Below are 19,284 nucleotides of genomic sequence, written 5' to 3' on the forward strand. Positions count from 1 at the left end.
ATACCAATTTGTATACAAATCCTTGAAAAAATGTGGCAAAAATCATCATCATCGGCATGTACCGTTTTATGAGGGCTATACCAAAACTTGGACCTATACATACAATTTTCCGCCACCCGACCTAGAACCGATTATGATAAACAAATACCAATTTTTTTAAAAAAATGCGTGAACAATTTTGCAAAAATCAAAAAAAAAAAATACCGAATATTGGGAGGTACCGTTATATGGGGGCTACACCCAAACGTGGACCTATACATACAATATTTCGTCACACGAGATAGAAACCAGTATGGCCTCCAAGTGCCACTTTTTTGACAAATCCGTTTTACAGGCTTTTATCAATGAAAATGAAATTAACAGCATGAGGACAAGGCCATCCCAATGTTGATGTGTTTGTCCACATTGAGTTTTTCAATGTACTTGGAATTATTAGTATTAATTGCCTTCATCATCTCTAATGATAAACTTTCCTCTTGTAGATTGGATTTTACGAGTTGCAGCATCGCTGGTAATGGTTTGGTGATTTGTGTTTTTAAAAAAATCTGCCATTAATTTTGAATTTTGTGTTTGTGTGGTGAATAATGAAGTACCGTTTAGAGCAATAAGGGAGTTATCAGCCATAATTTTTCCTTCGAATTGGTTTAAAAGCAGCAAACCCTCTTCGATTTCTTCCAGAGTAGGTATATTGCCATTAATGATTACCGTGCATGATAATGGCTTGCTTGCTTTTAGTAGTGAATACAGTTTGAGTTCATTATATTCACTATGTTACAGATATTTATGTTATCGAAACTAGTACAAAATTGTTTAATTCCAAACATTTGGTGGTTACAAATAAGAATACTGCCAAAATCTAGTTTCCGTCCAAAAAACACATTTACAGGTCTTTTACCTGTTGTCGAGTGGAAAGAATGGTTGTACTCATTCACTCTCTTTTCTACCAACTTATCAAAACTCCTGCATATTCTATCTTGCTTAAGGCATCTCATAATTTCTGCAAATGTAGAATGGAAGCGCTCAAGCTGTCCGTTTGCTTCACTTCTGAACGGTGTTATAAATACGTTTATACCTAGCTCGTCTTTCATCATGAAGCGTATAGAAGAGAAATTTAAGGATTTCTCATTGTCCTTAACAATTATTTTAGGGACGCCAAAGAAAAATATAAGTTCTCGTAATGGCCCTTCAGTTGGGATATATTTAACATTCAAAACTTTTGTTAGTGCGTATTTAGAGAATTTATCCAAAGATGTCAAAAACTATTTTTTATCAGTGTAGAACAAATCTATGTATATTATTTCTCCAGGGTATAAAGGAATTTGAGTTTCACTTAGTCTTGGTTCATTAGGATGTCTGTCATATTTATTTTTCTTGCATACGGAATATAGTTTTACTAATCTTTTGATTTTAGACAACCTACTAGGGAACTAAAATCTTTCTATTATGTGGCTCTTGTTTTCTAATGCATTTCTATGGGCTCGCTGAAGAGTTTCATTATAATATCTTCTTCTTCATCCTCAGATTTAATATCCTCCACAAATTTTTGAGTATAACGTGCCTTATAGGTCACGAAATGGTTAGTATACAATTCCTGTATATTTCCCCATTACCGCTTTGGGAGCTTTGATACAGTTTATAACCGAAGGATTGAGATATCTTTTTAGAAAATTTGTTAAATTTATGCTATTAAATCCTTGTTCTACAATGATTTGTCTGTGATATCCAGGGAATATAATTTCAAACTGATAATTTGAAATTTCTCCGATTGTTAGAAAGATCTAATTTTGAAAACATTGACAGGGGTTTCTACACTTGGTATTAAGTTTTCGGAGCTTTCCTGTACTGTGAACCGTACCGGTCAGAGTATTTATGCCAGAGTTCGGGGGTCTCGATAAGGCATCTGCATCTATGTTAGGGCTCTCTGTCTTATACACTATTTCATGATTATATTCCTCGATTATGGCTTTCCACCTCTTCATTTTCCTATTGCTATTTTTGTTGCTGAGTTAAAGGCTGGTGATAAGTGTGGTAATCACATTTGCTTTGCCATATAGGTAATTTCTAAGATTATCCAATGCCAAGACTATTGCCAGCGTTTCTCTATCATTAGTGGCATATCTCTCTTCTTCTTCTGATAGTGCCCTTGATATAATTGTTATGGGCCTATCTTCTTGACACAGAACAACACCAATAGCAACATTTGAAGCATCTGTTGTTAAATGAAATTCTTTCTCGAAATTTGGGTATGATAATATTAGATCTTCAGAAGTTAATGCATTTATAATTGAGTCAATAGCATTTTTTCTTCGTCCTTCAGACATATTTTGATTTTACTTGATAAATTTCTAGAAACCCTTCCATAACTTCCTCTTAAAAGGTTTGTTAAGGGTTTTGCCATTTCAGCGAATCCCTTTATAAACTTCCTATAATAATTCCAGAGTCCCAGGAGTGAACGAAGTTCTTTCAATGTATTGAGGCATGGAAATTTATGATAGCTTCAAATTTTTAGCGTTCGTTTTGATTCCGTTCACTGATACTACGAAACCTAGGAATTCTATTTCTTGTTTCAAGAACTCACATTTGTCCAACGGAACTTTCATGTTGGCTTTCTCTATAGTATCAAAAACTATATTAAGATGTCTAATATGATCCTCTTCAGTTTTGCTGAAAATTATGATATCGTCAATGTAAACGTAACATATTTTTCCTGTGAAATCACGTAGAATATCGTCTAATGTACGTTGAAATATTGCTGGTCCATTTTTTAAACCGAATGGAAGTCTGGTAAATTCATATTTCTCGTTGTATATAGAAAATACGGTTTTTTCACTATACTCCTCTTTAAGTGGTATCTGGTGGAATCCACTAGCACTAGTAGAACCAATGGAAATAAACAATATATGACATTTTAAACCAACGTCCTCAACTAAGAGTTACCAATGTCATTGCAGTCAGAACAACAAAAAGATCGGTACAAATACAAATAATGTCCAAAATTTTCAGTCGAATGCCTCAACAGAAAATTACCATATTTTGTTGTAGCAAGATAATCAGAGTTAATCCCATTATTATTGTTTTTATAAAAAACGTTTGTTTATTAGTGGAGAAAGTTTACCAAGGGGTAAGGCAGGGAATATCTAGTTTTCGAAAAGAGCCACCAATCCCCATCTGTTCCTTTGCTTTTGTGTGGGATATTCTCCCCAGGAGTTATTTTAACATATTTCCTCGAGACCTTTCATTTGAGCCCAGACACAGCTACTATGGTTTTTGTACATTTCAGCGTTTTCCATGTAGTTTACCTACCGCCAACCCCACGTTAGTTAGAAAATCGGAAAATTCGACTATCATGGTTTTTGTTCAATTCATCATTTTCCATGCAGTTTCCCTACCCAATTTTGGTTAGAAAATCAGAAAAATTTGATTACCTGAACTCATTGGGAATATAAGGTGTATATAGTTTGAAAGTACTCCTCGAGACCTTTCATTTGAGCCCAGACACAGCTATTATGGTTTTTGTGCAATTTAGCATTTTCCATGCAGTTTCCCTACTGCCAACCCCACTCTACTTATTCGTACTCGTTGGGAAATTGTGTCATTTTCCTGTTAAATTAAGTTAGGAGAATTGTTTTATCTTAATACTTGTTGAAGATATATTGATCTTTCCAAAAAAAAAAAGTAAAAATCATTTATATTTTCAGTTAACCCTTTTGCATCAACACAAAATTGTTGGTTTGTGTCTTTGCTATTATATTATAAAATTTTTCTTCACGGGCATAAATCATATTAGACGATATAAATGTCGAAATAATGGAAAGAATATTTGAAGCAAAAAAACTATAGAATTAATGCTTTCTTTAAGGTAAATGCAATTTTGCCACAACGAATTATTTTAGAAAGACAGAACACAAAAAACAAATAACGTCTGAAAATTTCTAAACATTTGATTTTGACGATATTATGTATAATTCATTTGGCCCATTTAAACGAAGAAGAAAATGGAAAAATTGTACCGATAATAAAAAAAACATGTAAAAAAGCTGTAAGTTCGGCCGGGCCAAACTTTGAATACCCTCCAAAATTTGGAACGAATTTGGAAATTATCAAAAACATCCGTTAAAAATTCTTTTAAAATCTTAAAAATACCGAATGTAGCTGTCATATTAGTGTCTATACGACTACATGGACCTGCAAAGCTAACATTTGTCATAAGCCATTACAATATTCAAATGCGAAACTTAAAAAAATCAGTAATAATGTAGATAAAATCATCAAAATACCGTTATATGGGGGCTATACGAAGACGTGGACCTGCACAGACAATTTTCTGTCTTAGGCTGTACTATCCATTACGAACTTCAAAAACCAAATTTGAAACAATTCCGGTGAATAACGTCGCTAAAATCATCAAAATACCGAATATCTGGAGGTACCGTTATATGGGGGCTATACCAAAACGTGGACCTGCACAGAAATTTTTCTGTCATAGGCTGTAGTATACATTACATTCAAACATCAAGCAAATCACCATAATACCGAATATCTGGAGGTACTGTTATGTGGGGCCATACGATGACCTGCAAGACAATTTTCTGTCCAAGGCTGCAGTATTCATTACGAACTTCTAATACCGAATTGGAAACAATTCCAGTGAATAATGTCTCCAAAATCATCAAAGTACCGAAAATCGGGAGGTACCTTTATATGGGGGTATACCAAAACGTGGACCTATATGGCCGATTTTCAGTTCCAAAAGTCATTCATACATAATATACATTTGAGTAAAAGCATTTTATGCTGAACACGAATATATATACTTTGTGGGGTCTAAATGTTTATTTCGAGGTGTTACAAACGGAATGACAAACTTAATATACCCTCCATACTATGGTGGATGGTATAAAAAACATTAAGTTTGATCGGCCCGAATTTTTAGTACCCTCCACCTTAGGGTGAAGGAAACATTTTTATATAAATTGTCTGAATTCAAGCGTGTTTAATTTTAAACTTATCAAAAACCCATAAAGTAAATCAGGTCGTTGTATGGGGCCATACCAAAACGGGAACCTCTATGGACAATTTTTTATGTGCGTAAAAGTGACTAGGATTATTAAAATACCGAATATCTATGGGTATCGTAATATGTGCGCTATAGGCAAACGTGGAACTAAATATTTAATGTTCTGCCACCGGGCTAGAACTCATTATAAACTACAAATACCAATTTGTATACAAATCCTTGAAAAAATGTGGCAAAAATCATCATCATCGGCATGTACCGTTTTATGAGGGCTATACCAAAACATGGACCTATACATACAATTTTCCGCCACCCGACCTAGAACCGATTATGACAAACAAATTCCAATTTTTTAAAAAAATGCGTGAACAATTATGCAAAAATCAAAAAAAAAAAAATGCCGAATATCGGGAGGTACCGTTATATGGGGGCTACACCAAAACGTGGACCTATACATACAATATTTCGTCACACGAGATAGAAACCAGTATGACCTCCAAGTGCCACTTTTTAGACAAATCCGTGAAAAAAATAGGCAAAAATCATCAAAATCAATTCTCATAAATCTTTATTAACGACAGGTTTTACAGGCTTTTATGAATGAAAATGAAATTAACAGCATGAGGACAAGGCCATCCCAATGTTGATGTGTTTGTCCACATTGAGTTTTTCAATGTACTTGGAATTATTGGTATTAATTGCCTTCATCATCTCTAATGATAAACTTTCCTCTTGTAGATTGGATTTTACGAGTTGCAGCATCGCTGGTAATGGTTTGGTGATTTGTGTTTTTAAAAAAATCTGCCATTAATTTTGAATTTTGTGTTTGTGTGGTGAATAATGAAGTACCGTTTAGAGCAATAAGGGAGTTATCAGCCATAATTTTTCCTTCGAATTGGTTTAAAAGCAGCAAACCCTCTTCGATTTCTTCCAGAGTAGGTATATTGCCATTAATGATTACCGTGCATGATAATGGCTTGCTTGCTTTTAGTAGTGAATACAGTTTGAGTTCATTATATTCACTATGTTACAGATATTTAAGTTACAAAATTGTTTAATTCCAAACATTTGGTGGTTGCAAATAAAAACACATTTACAGGTCTTTTACCAAAAAACACATTTACAGGTCTTTTACCTGTTGTCGAGTGGAAAGAATGGTTGTACTCATTCACTCTCTTTTCTACCAACTTATCAAAACTCCTGCATATTCTATCTTGCTTAAGGCATCTCATAATTTCTGCAAATGTAGAATGGAAGCGCTCAAGCTGTCCGTTTGCTTCACTTCTGTACGGTGGTGTTATAAATACGTTTATGCCTAGCTCGTCTTTCATCATGAAGCGTATAGAAGAGAAATTTAAGGATTTCTCCTTAACAATTATTTTAGGGACGCCAAAGAAAAATATAAGTTCTCGTAATGGCCCTTCAGTTGGGACATATTTACCATTCAAAACTTTTGTTAGTGCGTATTTAGAGAATTTATCCAAAGATGTCAAAAACTATTTTTTATCAGTGTAGAACAAATCTATGTATATTATTTCTCCAGGGTATGAAGGAATTTGAGTTCCACTTAGTCTTGGTTCATTAGGATGTCTGTCATATTTATTTTTCTTGCATACGGAATATAGTTTTACTAATCTTTTGATTTTAGACAACCTACTAGGGAACTAAAATCTTTCTATTATGTGGCTCTTGTTTTCTAATGCATTTCTATGGGCTCGCTGAAGAGTTTCATTATAATATCTTCTTCTTCATCCTCAGATTTAATATCCTCTACAAATTTTTGAGTATAACGTGCCTTATAGGTCACGAAATGGTTAGTATACAATTCCTGTATATTTCCCCATTACCGCTTTGGGAGCTTTGATACAGTTTATAACCGAAGATATCTTTTTAGAAAATTTGTTAAATTTATGCTATTAAATCCTTGTTCTACAATGATTTGTCTGTGATATCCAGGGAATATAATTTCAAACTGATTATTTGAAATTTCTCCGATTGTTAGAAAGATCTAATTTTGAAAACATTGACAGGGGTTTCTACACTTGGTATTAAGTTTTCGGAACTTTCATGTACTGTGAACCGTACCGGTCAGAGTATTTATGCCAGAGTTCGGAGGTCTTGGTAAGGCATCTGCATCTATGTTAGGGCTCTCTGTCTTATACACTATTTCATGATTATATTCCTCTATTATGGCTTTCCACCTCTTCATTTTCATATTGCTATTTTTGTTGCTGAGTTAAAGGCTGGTGATAAGTGGGGTAATCACCTTTGCTTTGCCATATAGGTAATTTCTAAGATTATCCGGTACCAAGACTATTGCCAGCGTTTCTCTATCATTAGTGGCATATCTCTCTTCTTCTTCTGATAGTGCCCTTGATATAAATGTTATGGGTCTACCTTCTTGACACAGAACATCACCAATAGCAACATTTGAAGCATCTGTTGTTAAATGAAATTCTTTCTCGAAATTTGGGTATGATAATATTAGATCTTCAGAATTTAATGCATTTATAATTGAGTAAATTGCTTTTTTCTTCGTCCTTCAAACATATTTTGATTTTACTTGATAAATTTCCAGAAACTCTTCCATAACTTCCTCTTAAAAAGTTTGTTTAGGGTTTTGCCATTTCAGCGAATCCCTTTATAAACTTCCTATAATAATTCAAGAGTCCCAGTAGTGAACGAAGTTCTTTCAATGTATTGGGGCATGGAAATTTATGATAGCTTCAAATTTTTTAGCGTTCGTTTTGATTCCATTTACTGATACTACGAAACCAAGGAATTCTATTTCTTGTTTCAAGAACTCATGTTTGTCCAACGGAACTTTCATGTTGGCTTTCTCTATAGTATCAAAAACTATATTAAGATGTCTAATATGATCCTCTTCAGTTTTGTTGAAAATTATGATATCGTCAATGTAAACGTAACATATTTTTCCTGTGAAATCACGTAGAATATCGTCTAATGTACGTTGAAATATTGCTGGTCCATTTTTTAGACCGAATGGAAGTCTGGTTAATTCATACTTCTCGTTTTATATAGAAAATACGGTTTTTTCACGATACTCCTCTTTAAGTGGTATCTGGTGGAATCCACTAGCACTTCCGTGATCTCAGAGATAGAATACTTGTCATAAATTGTTATGGTATTTAACATCCTATAATCTATTACATCTCTATACTTTTTCTGACAAGATGCGTCCTCCTTTTTCGCTACAACCCATATGGGAGAATTATAACAAATCTGTAACAAAATTTTCCTGGACAACAACACCTCGCAGGTAAAGGGGATAAGAATAATTTCTAGTATACAATGGCATATCCGAAGTCGTTCTTATTTCGGCAACTGCATTTGTAGTATATGTCAATTTTTCATCAGGTTCCGCAAAAAGATTTGTATGTTTTTATATTATATCCCCTATGTTTATTGATACTACTTTTGTAGTATATGTCAATTTTTCATCAGGTTCCGTAAAAAGATTTGTATGTTTTGTTTTATAATATCCCCTAAGATTGATCCTTAGTTAGGTGTCCTGTTCATAATTCTATGTTGTTGACGTCTTGGAATAAATGCTGGGATGTGGCTATTTTCCAATAAGTTTTTTCCAAAAATAATTTTCAGCTGTGTAAATAACAGCAGATAATTCTTTCAAGGTATCCCTTCCCAATATAGCATCAAAAGTTTTCAGTCCTGGTAGACGGTAAATTTTTCTGGATCCGATTTTTTGACCCAAAAAAAAACGCATGATGGGTTATTTTGATATTTTTGTTAATTGAATTTGCCGTGAAATTTCCGTGGTTACACATAGGTTTATCAACTAGGTCCGTTTTAATATAATTCTTGTTACTTCCTGTGTCTAAAAGAACTATCAGCGTTTTACCGTTCCTCGTTTAAATTCTAAAATATGGTAACAAGGAACTCCTCGTTGGATTATTTATCCAAAACATTATCTGATTTTCCTTTGTAGGTCTCCCATTGGTCCTCTAACAAAAGTGTCTAATGCTTTGGCTCTGTAAGCACTACTGGACTACCCTCATCTATATCCGAAAAGGCTATCTTATCAAGTATCAGAGGTAAATGCAGATGAACAACTTGATAAAACTCGGTGATGGTCCTGACCTTGACACATGGTTGTCATTTGGTACTTTAATGTACATATGTCTCTATATTGTTTATCTTCACCCAATCTAGGGATGTTCTACATGAATCCAGAACAAGATCATCTTTGTACGTTCCGTATGCAATATCAGTATAATATCTAGTGGTTCCTTTTATACAACTGAATAATTCTAACGCTCTTTCTATTGACTTTCTCAATGAATTGAATTCTCCGGGCTTTCCAGAGAATACTCTCAATGTTTTTATTATGCCTTAGGAAAAATACCTTATTCTTCTATATTAATAGTCACTATTGGTTGATCACCATATTCATCTAAATTACCACCCTTTAAGAATTTATCTATCATCTCCTTTAGTTCCTTCTTTTGTGTAGGATTGAATCCCTCACTTGATATATTGTTGGTTGAACTACCCCCTTGTCTAAAATTCAGAGTCTCGTGCATTTTTCACCCCAATCGTTTGGTCTTGCATGCTTTAATTATACGCTTTTTTAACTTATTAATTATTCTTATTTTTTCTTATTATTTTTTTATACTCTCCACCATACATTTGTAACTCATCGGAATAATCATTTTAGACCCAACAAGGTATATATATTCTTGATCAGCGTAAAATTCTAAGACGATTTAGCCCTATCCGTCTGTCTCATGAAAATCCACACAAGCAGTTTCCTAAGAGCACTTTATCTCTAGGCAGAGAATTATCTATATAGGTTCACGATATCGTATAGCCCCCATATAACGGTACCGCCCGATATTCTGTATTTTGATGATTATAGCCACATTTTCTAATAGAATAGTCTGAAAATCCACACGAGGAGTTCCTTTACCCCCTGAAAGAGAATTGTCTATATAGGTGCACGATATCGTATATCCCTCATATAACGGTACCCCCCGATATTCGGTATTTTGATGAATGGAATTGTCTAAAATTCTACACAAGGGGTTCCTTGTGAGCACTTTACCCCCTGAAAGGGAATTGTCTATATAGATCCAAAATATCGTACAAATCCCATATAACGGTATCCCCCGATATTCGGTATGCTGATGATTTTAGCGACATTTTTAAACGGAATTGTCTTAAATTCTATGCAAGGTGTTCTTTGTAAACACTATAGCCCCTGACAGGGAGTGCTCTATATGGATTCATGATATCGTATATCCCTTATATAACGGTACCCCCGATATTCGGTACTTTGATGATTTTAGCCTCATTGTTCGACGGAATTGTCTAAAATTCTACACAAGGGGTTCTTTGTGAGCACTTTACCCCCTGAAAGGGAATTTTCTATATTGACCCAAAATATCGGTTAAACCACATATAACGGTATCCCCCCGATATTCGGGATTCTTATGATTTTAGCCATATTTTCCAATGGATTGGTCTGAAAATCCGCACAACGGGTTCCTTGTGAGTACTTTATTCATTGAAAGAGAATTATCTATATAGGTTCACGATATCATATAGTCCACATATAACAGTACCCCCCGATACTCGGTATTTTGATTATTTTAGCTACATTTTTAAACGGAATTGTCTTAAATTCTATACAAAGAATTATTTGTGATTACTTTATCCCTAGTCATAGGTCCACAATATCTTTTATCCCCCCCATATATCGGCACCTTCCGAGATTTGAACAGAATTTTTAATGGATTTTATTTTTTAAAAATGTCCTAATTTGTTCCAAATGGTGGAGGGTATTCAAAGTTCGGCCGGGCTGAACTTACTTCTTTTTTCCTTGTTAATTCAGTTTCCATCAGTTTCCAAAATTTTACTATTTTAATATACTTTTTCACTTATTATATTTTTCTCTTATTTCGGTTTTCAAAACTTTTCTCTTTTATTATATTTTTTCACTTAACAACTATACTGACATCTTTTTATTACAATTTTTAGTTTTCGAGATTTTTCTCTTTTACCATATTTTTTATCTCTATTTTCGAATTCTCAGATATTTCATTATGACCCAAAAATATAAATTTTTAGACAAATCCGAGGAAAATGTGGCAAAAATTATCAAAATACCGAATATTGAGAGGTACCGTTATAAGGGGACTATATCAACACATGGACCGCTATATATATATATATATATATATATATATATATATATATATATATATATATATATATATATATATATATATATATATATATATATATATATATATATATATATATATATATATATATACTTCCACTGACAACATTCGCAACTATTCTTAATATTTGTTATTATTTTTATACATCGTTTACATTTGATTTTATATAGTTGCGAATGTTGTCAGTGGAAGTATCAGGGTGAAGTCTAGATACAAATACTGTTTTACCCCGTTCTACAACGATAAGAGTGTTAGAAGTAGAGGGATCAACGCCATTTACAACCGCGGAAGAGTTTGTACACGCAAAAAAATATAAGCCTCTCTAACATATGTCCCAAACATATTTTGCAGCAAACAAATATATGTTTGCAAACATTCCCAAACATAACATATGTTTGGGTGCTGCAAACAAATTATGTTTGGGTCCAAACATAATTAATGTTTGGGTCCAAACATAATTAATGTTTGGGTCCAAACATAATTAATGTTTGGGTCCAAACATATTTTTTGTTCGGGTGCAAACATAATTTATGTTTGGGTCCAAACATAATATATATTGGGGTGCAAACATAAATTTATGATTGGGTCCATTTGTATACTTACTGCAGATATAATTCAACCATAATGCAAACTAGTTTTAAAATCAATTTTTGATATTCACATTTTATTTAACATAAAAGAAATTCATACATATTATAATATATAATATAAAATTAATTGTAATAATTAATATAATATTAATATCAGTAATAAAAAATTGTTAAAAATAATAATATTAAAATAAAAATTCTAATTATAAAAATATTAAAAAAAATAAATAATTTATAATGAAACATAGTTTTTTATTTTCTTTAATATTTTTATAATTAGAATTTTTATTTTAATATTATTATTTTTAACAATTTTTTATTACAGATATTAATATTATATTAATTATTACAATTTTTATTATGCTTAAAATTATTCTTATGTTTCTAATATTAATTTATTATGTTTTAATTTTTATAAATAATATATTGTTGTTATTGATAAAATAAAATAAACATTTGTTAATAAGTTTATAATTTATATCGTGCCAGTTTTCATAAAATTTTTATTTTATATTAATTTTTGAATTTATTATTATTAATATTATTCTTAATATTTGTTATTATTTTTATTTATTAATTTATTATTTTTCCTTTTATTACAATCACTATTTTTTCAATAAAGTAAAATACTTACAATCTGTTAGGGTCTTCTTTTAGACATTCGTCAATAAGGGCCTTCGAAATATTCACCCTATCTTTATTTTGCAGGCATTTTTCGGCAATAAAAATTCTCCATATTTTGTTGACAGCCGGAATTGACTTAATGGACTCTATGTCAGTCTTTAAAGTTGAAATAACATTTGTTTTTGGGGTAAGATCCCCAAAACCACCTACGGATTCACACTCCGATAGAGTGCCACTAACTGTCGATGCTGATGCCACTGATCGAACGGAGTCTAAATGAAAATTAAATATATTATTTAAAAAAAGAAATATGTTATTTAAAAAAAGAAAAAAATATTAACAGCCTGTTTCTTTATTTTGAAACGAAATTTTTTTTTGTTCCGACATAAAGAAACAGGCTGTAAATCCAGTGTACTTACCTCCAAATTGCAACTCAATATGAAAAGTAGGTGTTGACATATACTGATGAATTACTTTTTCAAACTGGTCTTCTTTAATGGTTGCACCAAACACTAAGGCTGTTATTTTTCTTGAGGCATCAATTTTTAACTCTAATTTGGCTGCTTTTATAAAGCTTTGTAGATTTAAAGGCTCCGGCGCTTCGACAAATAATTTGTCTTCCCCCAAAACAGTTGGTATCAACATTTATTACAACACTTGTGACACGACGCGAAGGCACAAAACAAATAAAAAGAATAAAAAAAGAACACAACCAGAATGCCAACATGAGACACGCGCAAATGTTACGCTCTTTTGTTCTCATCAAGCAAATCGGTGTGTATGCGAAAAACGCATGTATGTATGAATGCATGAACATTAGTAAGAAGCAACGTCTCAGCAACAAAAAAACATCCAAACAGCTCTTTGTGTGTTGTTGTTGGCATTTTTTGGTGCATGGACAATAGAAAAGAAATAAACGTCTCAGCAACAGTTTCCATCCCTCTTGCCGCGCACACACCACACATAGTTACAGCAGCGATCGGCAGTGTTTGCTTGGTGAGAGCGTAACATTGGCGCGTGTCTCAAGTTGAGACACTCATCAACGCAAAAACAGACTTCTCACCCTCCTGTCTTCTTTTAAGTCACCTATAACACCAATTCAAAAGTAACCGAGAGCTCTGTTGTTTAGCTCTTTGAAAAAAATCCTCTCCGCACCCATAAAAAAATATGTTCTAACATATAAAATATGTTGGTACCCAACAAATAAAATTGAGTTATGTTACAAAATGTTGCAAACAAATATTTGTTTGCACCGAAACAAATTATGTTTGCATCCAAAAATATATTTGTTTGCAAACAGTCCCAAACAAATATATGTTTGGATCCAAACATATTTCTAACATATATTTTTCTGCGTGTAGTAGTTATAGTTGGAGCCTGCACGACTACTGCAGGTGGTTTAGCTTTTTCGCCTTTTGAAGAGTTAATGCTTGCAGTCGAAGTGGAAGCATTAGAAGTTGGGTCTATGCCTTTGCCGTTATCGATTGATGGATTATTATTAGGAGGGGGAATTGGCGATATTGGAGAATTTAAACTTATTAAGTTATCAAGACCCAAGGTATTTGGGCCAAGATTGTTTGCTTCAACTAAAGTCTTTTTTCTTTTAGGAGAGTCATCAGAAAATTCAAACCTGCTGACCAATTTTTCAATTTTTTCAAATTTTTTAAATGTTAAATTAAAGCTTTTCTTTAACTTTTCAATTTCAGCCTTAGTTTCTTTAAATAGGCAATGATAATCAACTTGTAAATCTCTACATTCAAAACAAGACCAACGCAGACCTTTAGCCTTGTCTGTAATAAAATCAAACTGTCTACCGTTGAAGCCAGCGCATTGAAGATGCCAAAATTTATCGCAAATAAAGCAAGATATTAAGCGCTCATTGATGTCTCTAACAGCACAATCGTTATTTGAGCAAGCCATAATGAGAGTATTAAATATCAACAATAGGGTAATCAACACAAGTAAAAAAGAATTATTATTATTATTTTTTTTATTAATTAAAATAACTAAAGGAAATAGTGTAATTTTGGAAATGGTGTGGTAAGTAATTTACTGTAACTGCCTAAAAGTATGCTAAGAATAGCTAATTGTTTACGTACAAAGATGTTAAGGGGAACTAGCCACAAACGTCAAAACACAAAATAACACAATGGAAGCAACAAAGGATAGAAATCAAAAAGAAGAATGTAAACACCAATGTAAACTAGGCGCAAAATAATAATTATAACAAAAAATGGGAAAAAACTGAATGAAACGCGAAAACTTCACTTCACTATATATATAAATATATATATAAATATATATATATATATATATATATATATATATATATATATATATATATATATATATATATATATATATATATATATATATATATATATATATATATATATATATATATTTATATATATATATATATATATATATATATATATATATATATATATATATATATATATATATATATATATATATATATATATATATATAAATTTTTCTTGTATTTTTTCAAAACCAACCATCTTAGACACAAATTGTTCTGCTAAATTTTGACGCTCTACGTCAAATAATGTTGGCAGTATCGTCATTTCAACAGACAGACGGACATCGTTAAATCGACATTGAATTTTATGATGATTATGAATATATACTGATATGTAATGACAAAGTGGAGTGTATAAAAGTATGAAAGAAACCCTATTAAACATCAAGATAAAATTACTGAAACACCTGATAAACAGGGAGAAATAAGTCACACAGACGTCTTCCATAGCTTATAAAAACACTATTTCTAACATTTTAGACAAATTCTCAAAACATACACAAGGTAATTAAATACAAGTTTGATCATGGATCGAATTTAAGAAAACGCTTTCACAATATCTCTCTACCGGTGAAGGTATAGAGAAATTGGACAGTGAACTCGGATTTAAAGCGATGCCCCTTCGAGAGTTTTTAAGAGAGCAAGAAATCTAAATTTACTATACCTCAAATAATAACCATATCTCAAATGCAGATGTTGAAAGACCCCACAATACTATCAATGAACATATCCCAATTTAAAAACATGACCGTACCGAGACACAGAAATTGTTGAAGAAGAAATGTGTAGAATAATAATGTATTACAATAACACGATTCCTTCGACAACAGATAAAAAACCAATAGACTTTAAAACTGGAAAATAAGTAAAGATGAATAACCGATGATTAAAAGAAAAATAATAAGTAGCAAAGAAAGGATCATAAATAATTTAAACGAAACCCATGAGAATGTAGACATCCAAACAGGAACAGGACACCGACCATGTTGTAACAGAACTGAATCTGAGATGCTATAAGTCTTAAATAAAAAGAACAAGTTAAAAAGCAGTAATTTCGGCCGGGCCGAACTTTTAATACCCTCCACCATTTGCAACGAATTTGGAAATTTTCAAAAAATAAAATCCTTAAAAAATTCTGTTAAAATTTTAAAAATACCGAATATAGCCGTTATTTTGGGGTCTATACGACGTGGACATACATAGGCATTTGTTTATCGGGAGGTACCGTTATATGGGGGCTATATGAAGACATGGACTTGCACAGACAATTTTCTATCTTACACTGTAGTATTCATTACGAACTTCAAATACCATTTTTCAAACAATTCCGGTGAATAATGTCGCTAAAATCATCAAAATACCGAATATCGGGAGGTACCGTTATATGGGGGCTATACGAAGACGTGGACCTGCACGGATAATTTTCCGTCTTAGGGTGTAGTATCCATTTTGAACTTCAAATACCAAATTTGAAACAATTCCCGTGAATAATGTCGCTAAAATCATCAAAATACCGAATATTGGGAGGTACCGTTATATGGGGGCTATATGAAAACGTGGACCTACATGGCCCATTTACGAACTTAACCTGCCTACTGGAAAAATAAACATGTGTGCAAAATATTAGCCACCTATCTCAATTCATTCGAAAGATAGCGTAATTACAACAGACAGACGGACAGACAGACAGACGGACATCGCTAAATCGACTTAGAATTTTACGCTGATCAAGAATATATATACTTTGTTGGGTCTGATATGAGTATTTCGAGGAGTTACAAACGGAATGATAAAGTTAATATACCCTCCATAGTATGGTGGAGGGTATAAAAGAAATTTCATAATATCAGCGAGCAATTGGCATCAACATAAATTAACTACTAATATTATTTTTTAGATAGAATGACAGAAATCGTTTGCTACTCACTTCAATTGTGAACATTATCCAATGCCACCAAATGGAACGTCAACAATGAACGAATGATACATGCCAATTAACTATCAAAATAATAGATATTAATATTAATTCACTAATTTGAGTTGACGCCGTTACCTGATACAAGTATATTTTAATTTTTTGAAAATTAAATTAGGTAATTTATCACCAAATCTTAGAATTAGACGAGGTTTAACAAATCAAATATGTACAGTGATGACGATCACGAAATCAGTTCATATCTTACAAATGAAATGACAGTTTATAACACTAACTCAAGTGAAATAAAAAACACATTGCGCTTAAGTAAAATACTTACATCATAATAACAACACGATATTTAGGGGCAACTCTGCTCGCTTACAAGTGTTTTTCTGTGTGTCGATTAACCATCTTAAATATAAATTAATTTTACCGTGTTTTTGTGTCTCTACAAGTGCTAAACAGTGAAATTCCAAATAATTGAACTTATTTAAATTCCAATTGTGTGAAGTTTTCGCGTTTCATTCAGTTTTTTCCCATTTTTTGTTATAATTATTATTTTGCGCCTAGTTTACATTGGTGTTTACATTCTTCTTTTTGATTTCTATCCTTTGTTGCTTCCATTGTGTTATTTTGTGTTTTGACGTTTGTGGCTAGTTCCCCTTAACATCTTTGTACGTAAACAATTAGCTATTCTTAGCATACTTTTAGGCAGTTACAGTAAATTACTTACCACACCATTTCCAAAATTACACCATTTCCTTAGTTATTTTAATTAATAAAAAAAAAATAATAATAATAATTCTTTTTTACTTGTGTTCATTACCCTATTGTTGATATTTAATACTCTCATTATGGCTTGCTCAAATAACGATTGTGCTGTTAGAGACATCAATGAGCGCTTAATATCTTGCTTTATTTGCGATAAATTTTGGCATCTTAAATGCGCTGGCTTCAACGGTAGACAGTTTGATTTTATTACAGACAAGGCTAAAGGTCTGCGTTGGTCTTGTTTTGAATGTAGAGATTTACAAGTTGATTATCATTGCCTATTTAAAGAAACTAAGGCTGAAATTGAAAAGTTAAAGAAAAGCTTTAATTTAACATTTAAAAAATTTGAAAAAATTTAAAAATTGGTCAGCAGGTTTGAATTTTCTGATGACTCTCCTAAAAGAAAAAAGACTTTAGTTGAAGCAAACAATCTTGGCCCAAATACCTTGGGTCTTGATAACTTAATAGGTTTAAATTCTCCAATATCGCCAATTCCCCCTCCTAATAATAATCCATCAATCGATAACGGCAAAGGCATAGACCCAACTTCTAATGCTTCCACTTCGACTGCAAGCATTAACTCTTCAAAAGGCGAAAAAGCTAAACCACCTGCAGTAGTCGTGCAGGCTCCAACTATAACTCCTACAAACTCTTCCGCGGTTGTAAATGGCGTTGATCCCTCTACTTCTAACACTCTTATCGTTGTAGAACGGGGTAAAACAGTATTTTTATCTAGACTTCACCCTGATACTTCCACTGACAACATTCGCAACTATATAAAATCAAATCTAAACGATGTAACTGATCAAGATTTAAACATCTTTAAATTTCGTTCCTCTCAACAGCGTGATATTTCGTCATTCAAAATAACTGTTCCCCCAAATTATTTAACATTATTGTTAGTAGTTCATTCTGGCCCAAAGATACCTTGGTAAAAGAATTTTTGCTCAGAGAACGCTCTACTAGATCTGTGAATACCTTACCAGCGTCAAAAAACTAATTGATGTCTGTGGGATCCTCTACCAAAATGTTAGAGGATTAAATACTAAACTGAGAAACGTATTCCTTAAAAGCTTCTTTTGTGAATTTAAAATAATCGCTTTTACTGAAACATGGTTAAAATCGGATGTTCTTGACACTGAGGTGTTCTCTGATAATTATCAAGTTTATAGAAAGGATCGAGTAATGAAAAAAGGAGGAGGCGTTTTGATAGCAGTTCATAATTCGATTCCTTCTGAAATGATTGATGTCTCAGCTGACCCCTGTAGTGAATTTGTCTGCGTTAAACTAAATATCACAGGTAATACCGTATTCTTAACTTGTTCTTATATTGCTCCTAATTCTGGCCTTGAAATTTATATAAACCATGCTAGTCTAATTTCTAAAGTTTCTTCTCTACTTACGGATAATTCTTCGTTAATATGTATGGGCGACTTTAACCTTCCTGGTGTTTCTTGGATCTCAGGTGAGAATATTGTAGATTATGTTCCCTCGTCATACCCAATTGGTTTTGATGCCTTTTGGGATATTATATTTGAATCCTGCTTGTACGAAGTGAATGATATTTTAAATATCAAAGACAGATTATTGGATTTAGTCTTCTCTTCGTCGTTGAATATATCGATTTCCAGATTCTCTCCCTTTGTACTTCCTGAGGACAGCTATCATCCGACGCTGTTGATAAATCTCGAATTGAAGACATCTTCACCTAAATTTTTATCTACTAATGCTTTAATTAAAAAGCGTAACTTTGGAAAAACAAACCTTATTGAACTTCGCACTCTTCTATCAAACACTATATGGCGTATAAGTGA

At 32.4% G+C, this 19,284-nt stretch overlaps 2 protein-coding genes across 11 annotated transcripts in view; both read right to left on the minus strand.

The window, feature by feature from the left end:
• Nucleotides 1-19,284, minus strand: part of LOC109613610 (uncharacterized) — an 873,804-nt gene that overhangs the window by 506,244 nt on the left and 348,276 nt on the right. The window lies entirely within an intron of this gene.
• On the minus strand, nt 12,423-13,252 carry LOC131804229 (uncharacterized). Its single transcript, XM_059126788.1, has 2 exons — nt 12,875-13,252; nt 12,423-12,727 (listed from the first exon to the last, which is right to left on the minus strand). The coding sequence occupies exons 1-2, from the start codon at nt 13,098-13,100 to the stop codon at nt 12,462-12,464; spliced, it is 492 nt and encodes a 163-aa protein (XP_058982771.1). The 5' UTR covers nt 13,101-13,252; the 3' UTR covers nt 12,423-12,461.

The sequence above is a fragment of the Musca domestica genome, unplaced genomic scaffold (assembly GCF_030504385.1).
Source record: "Musca domestica strain aabys unplaced genomic scaffold, Musca_domestica.polishedcontigs.V.1.1 4, whole genome shotgun sequence".
NCBI lineage: Eukaryota > Metazoa > Arthropoda > Insecta > Diptera > Muscidae > Musca > Musca domestica.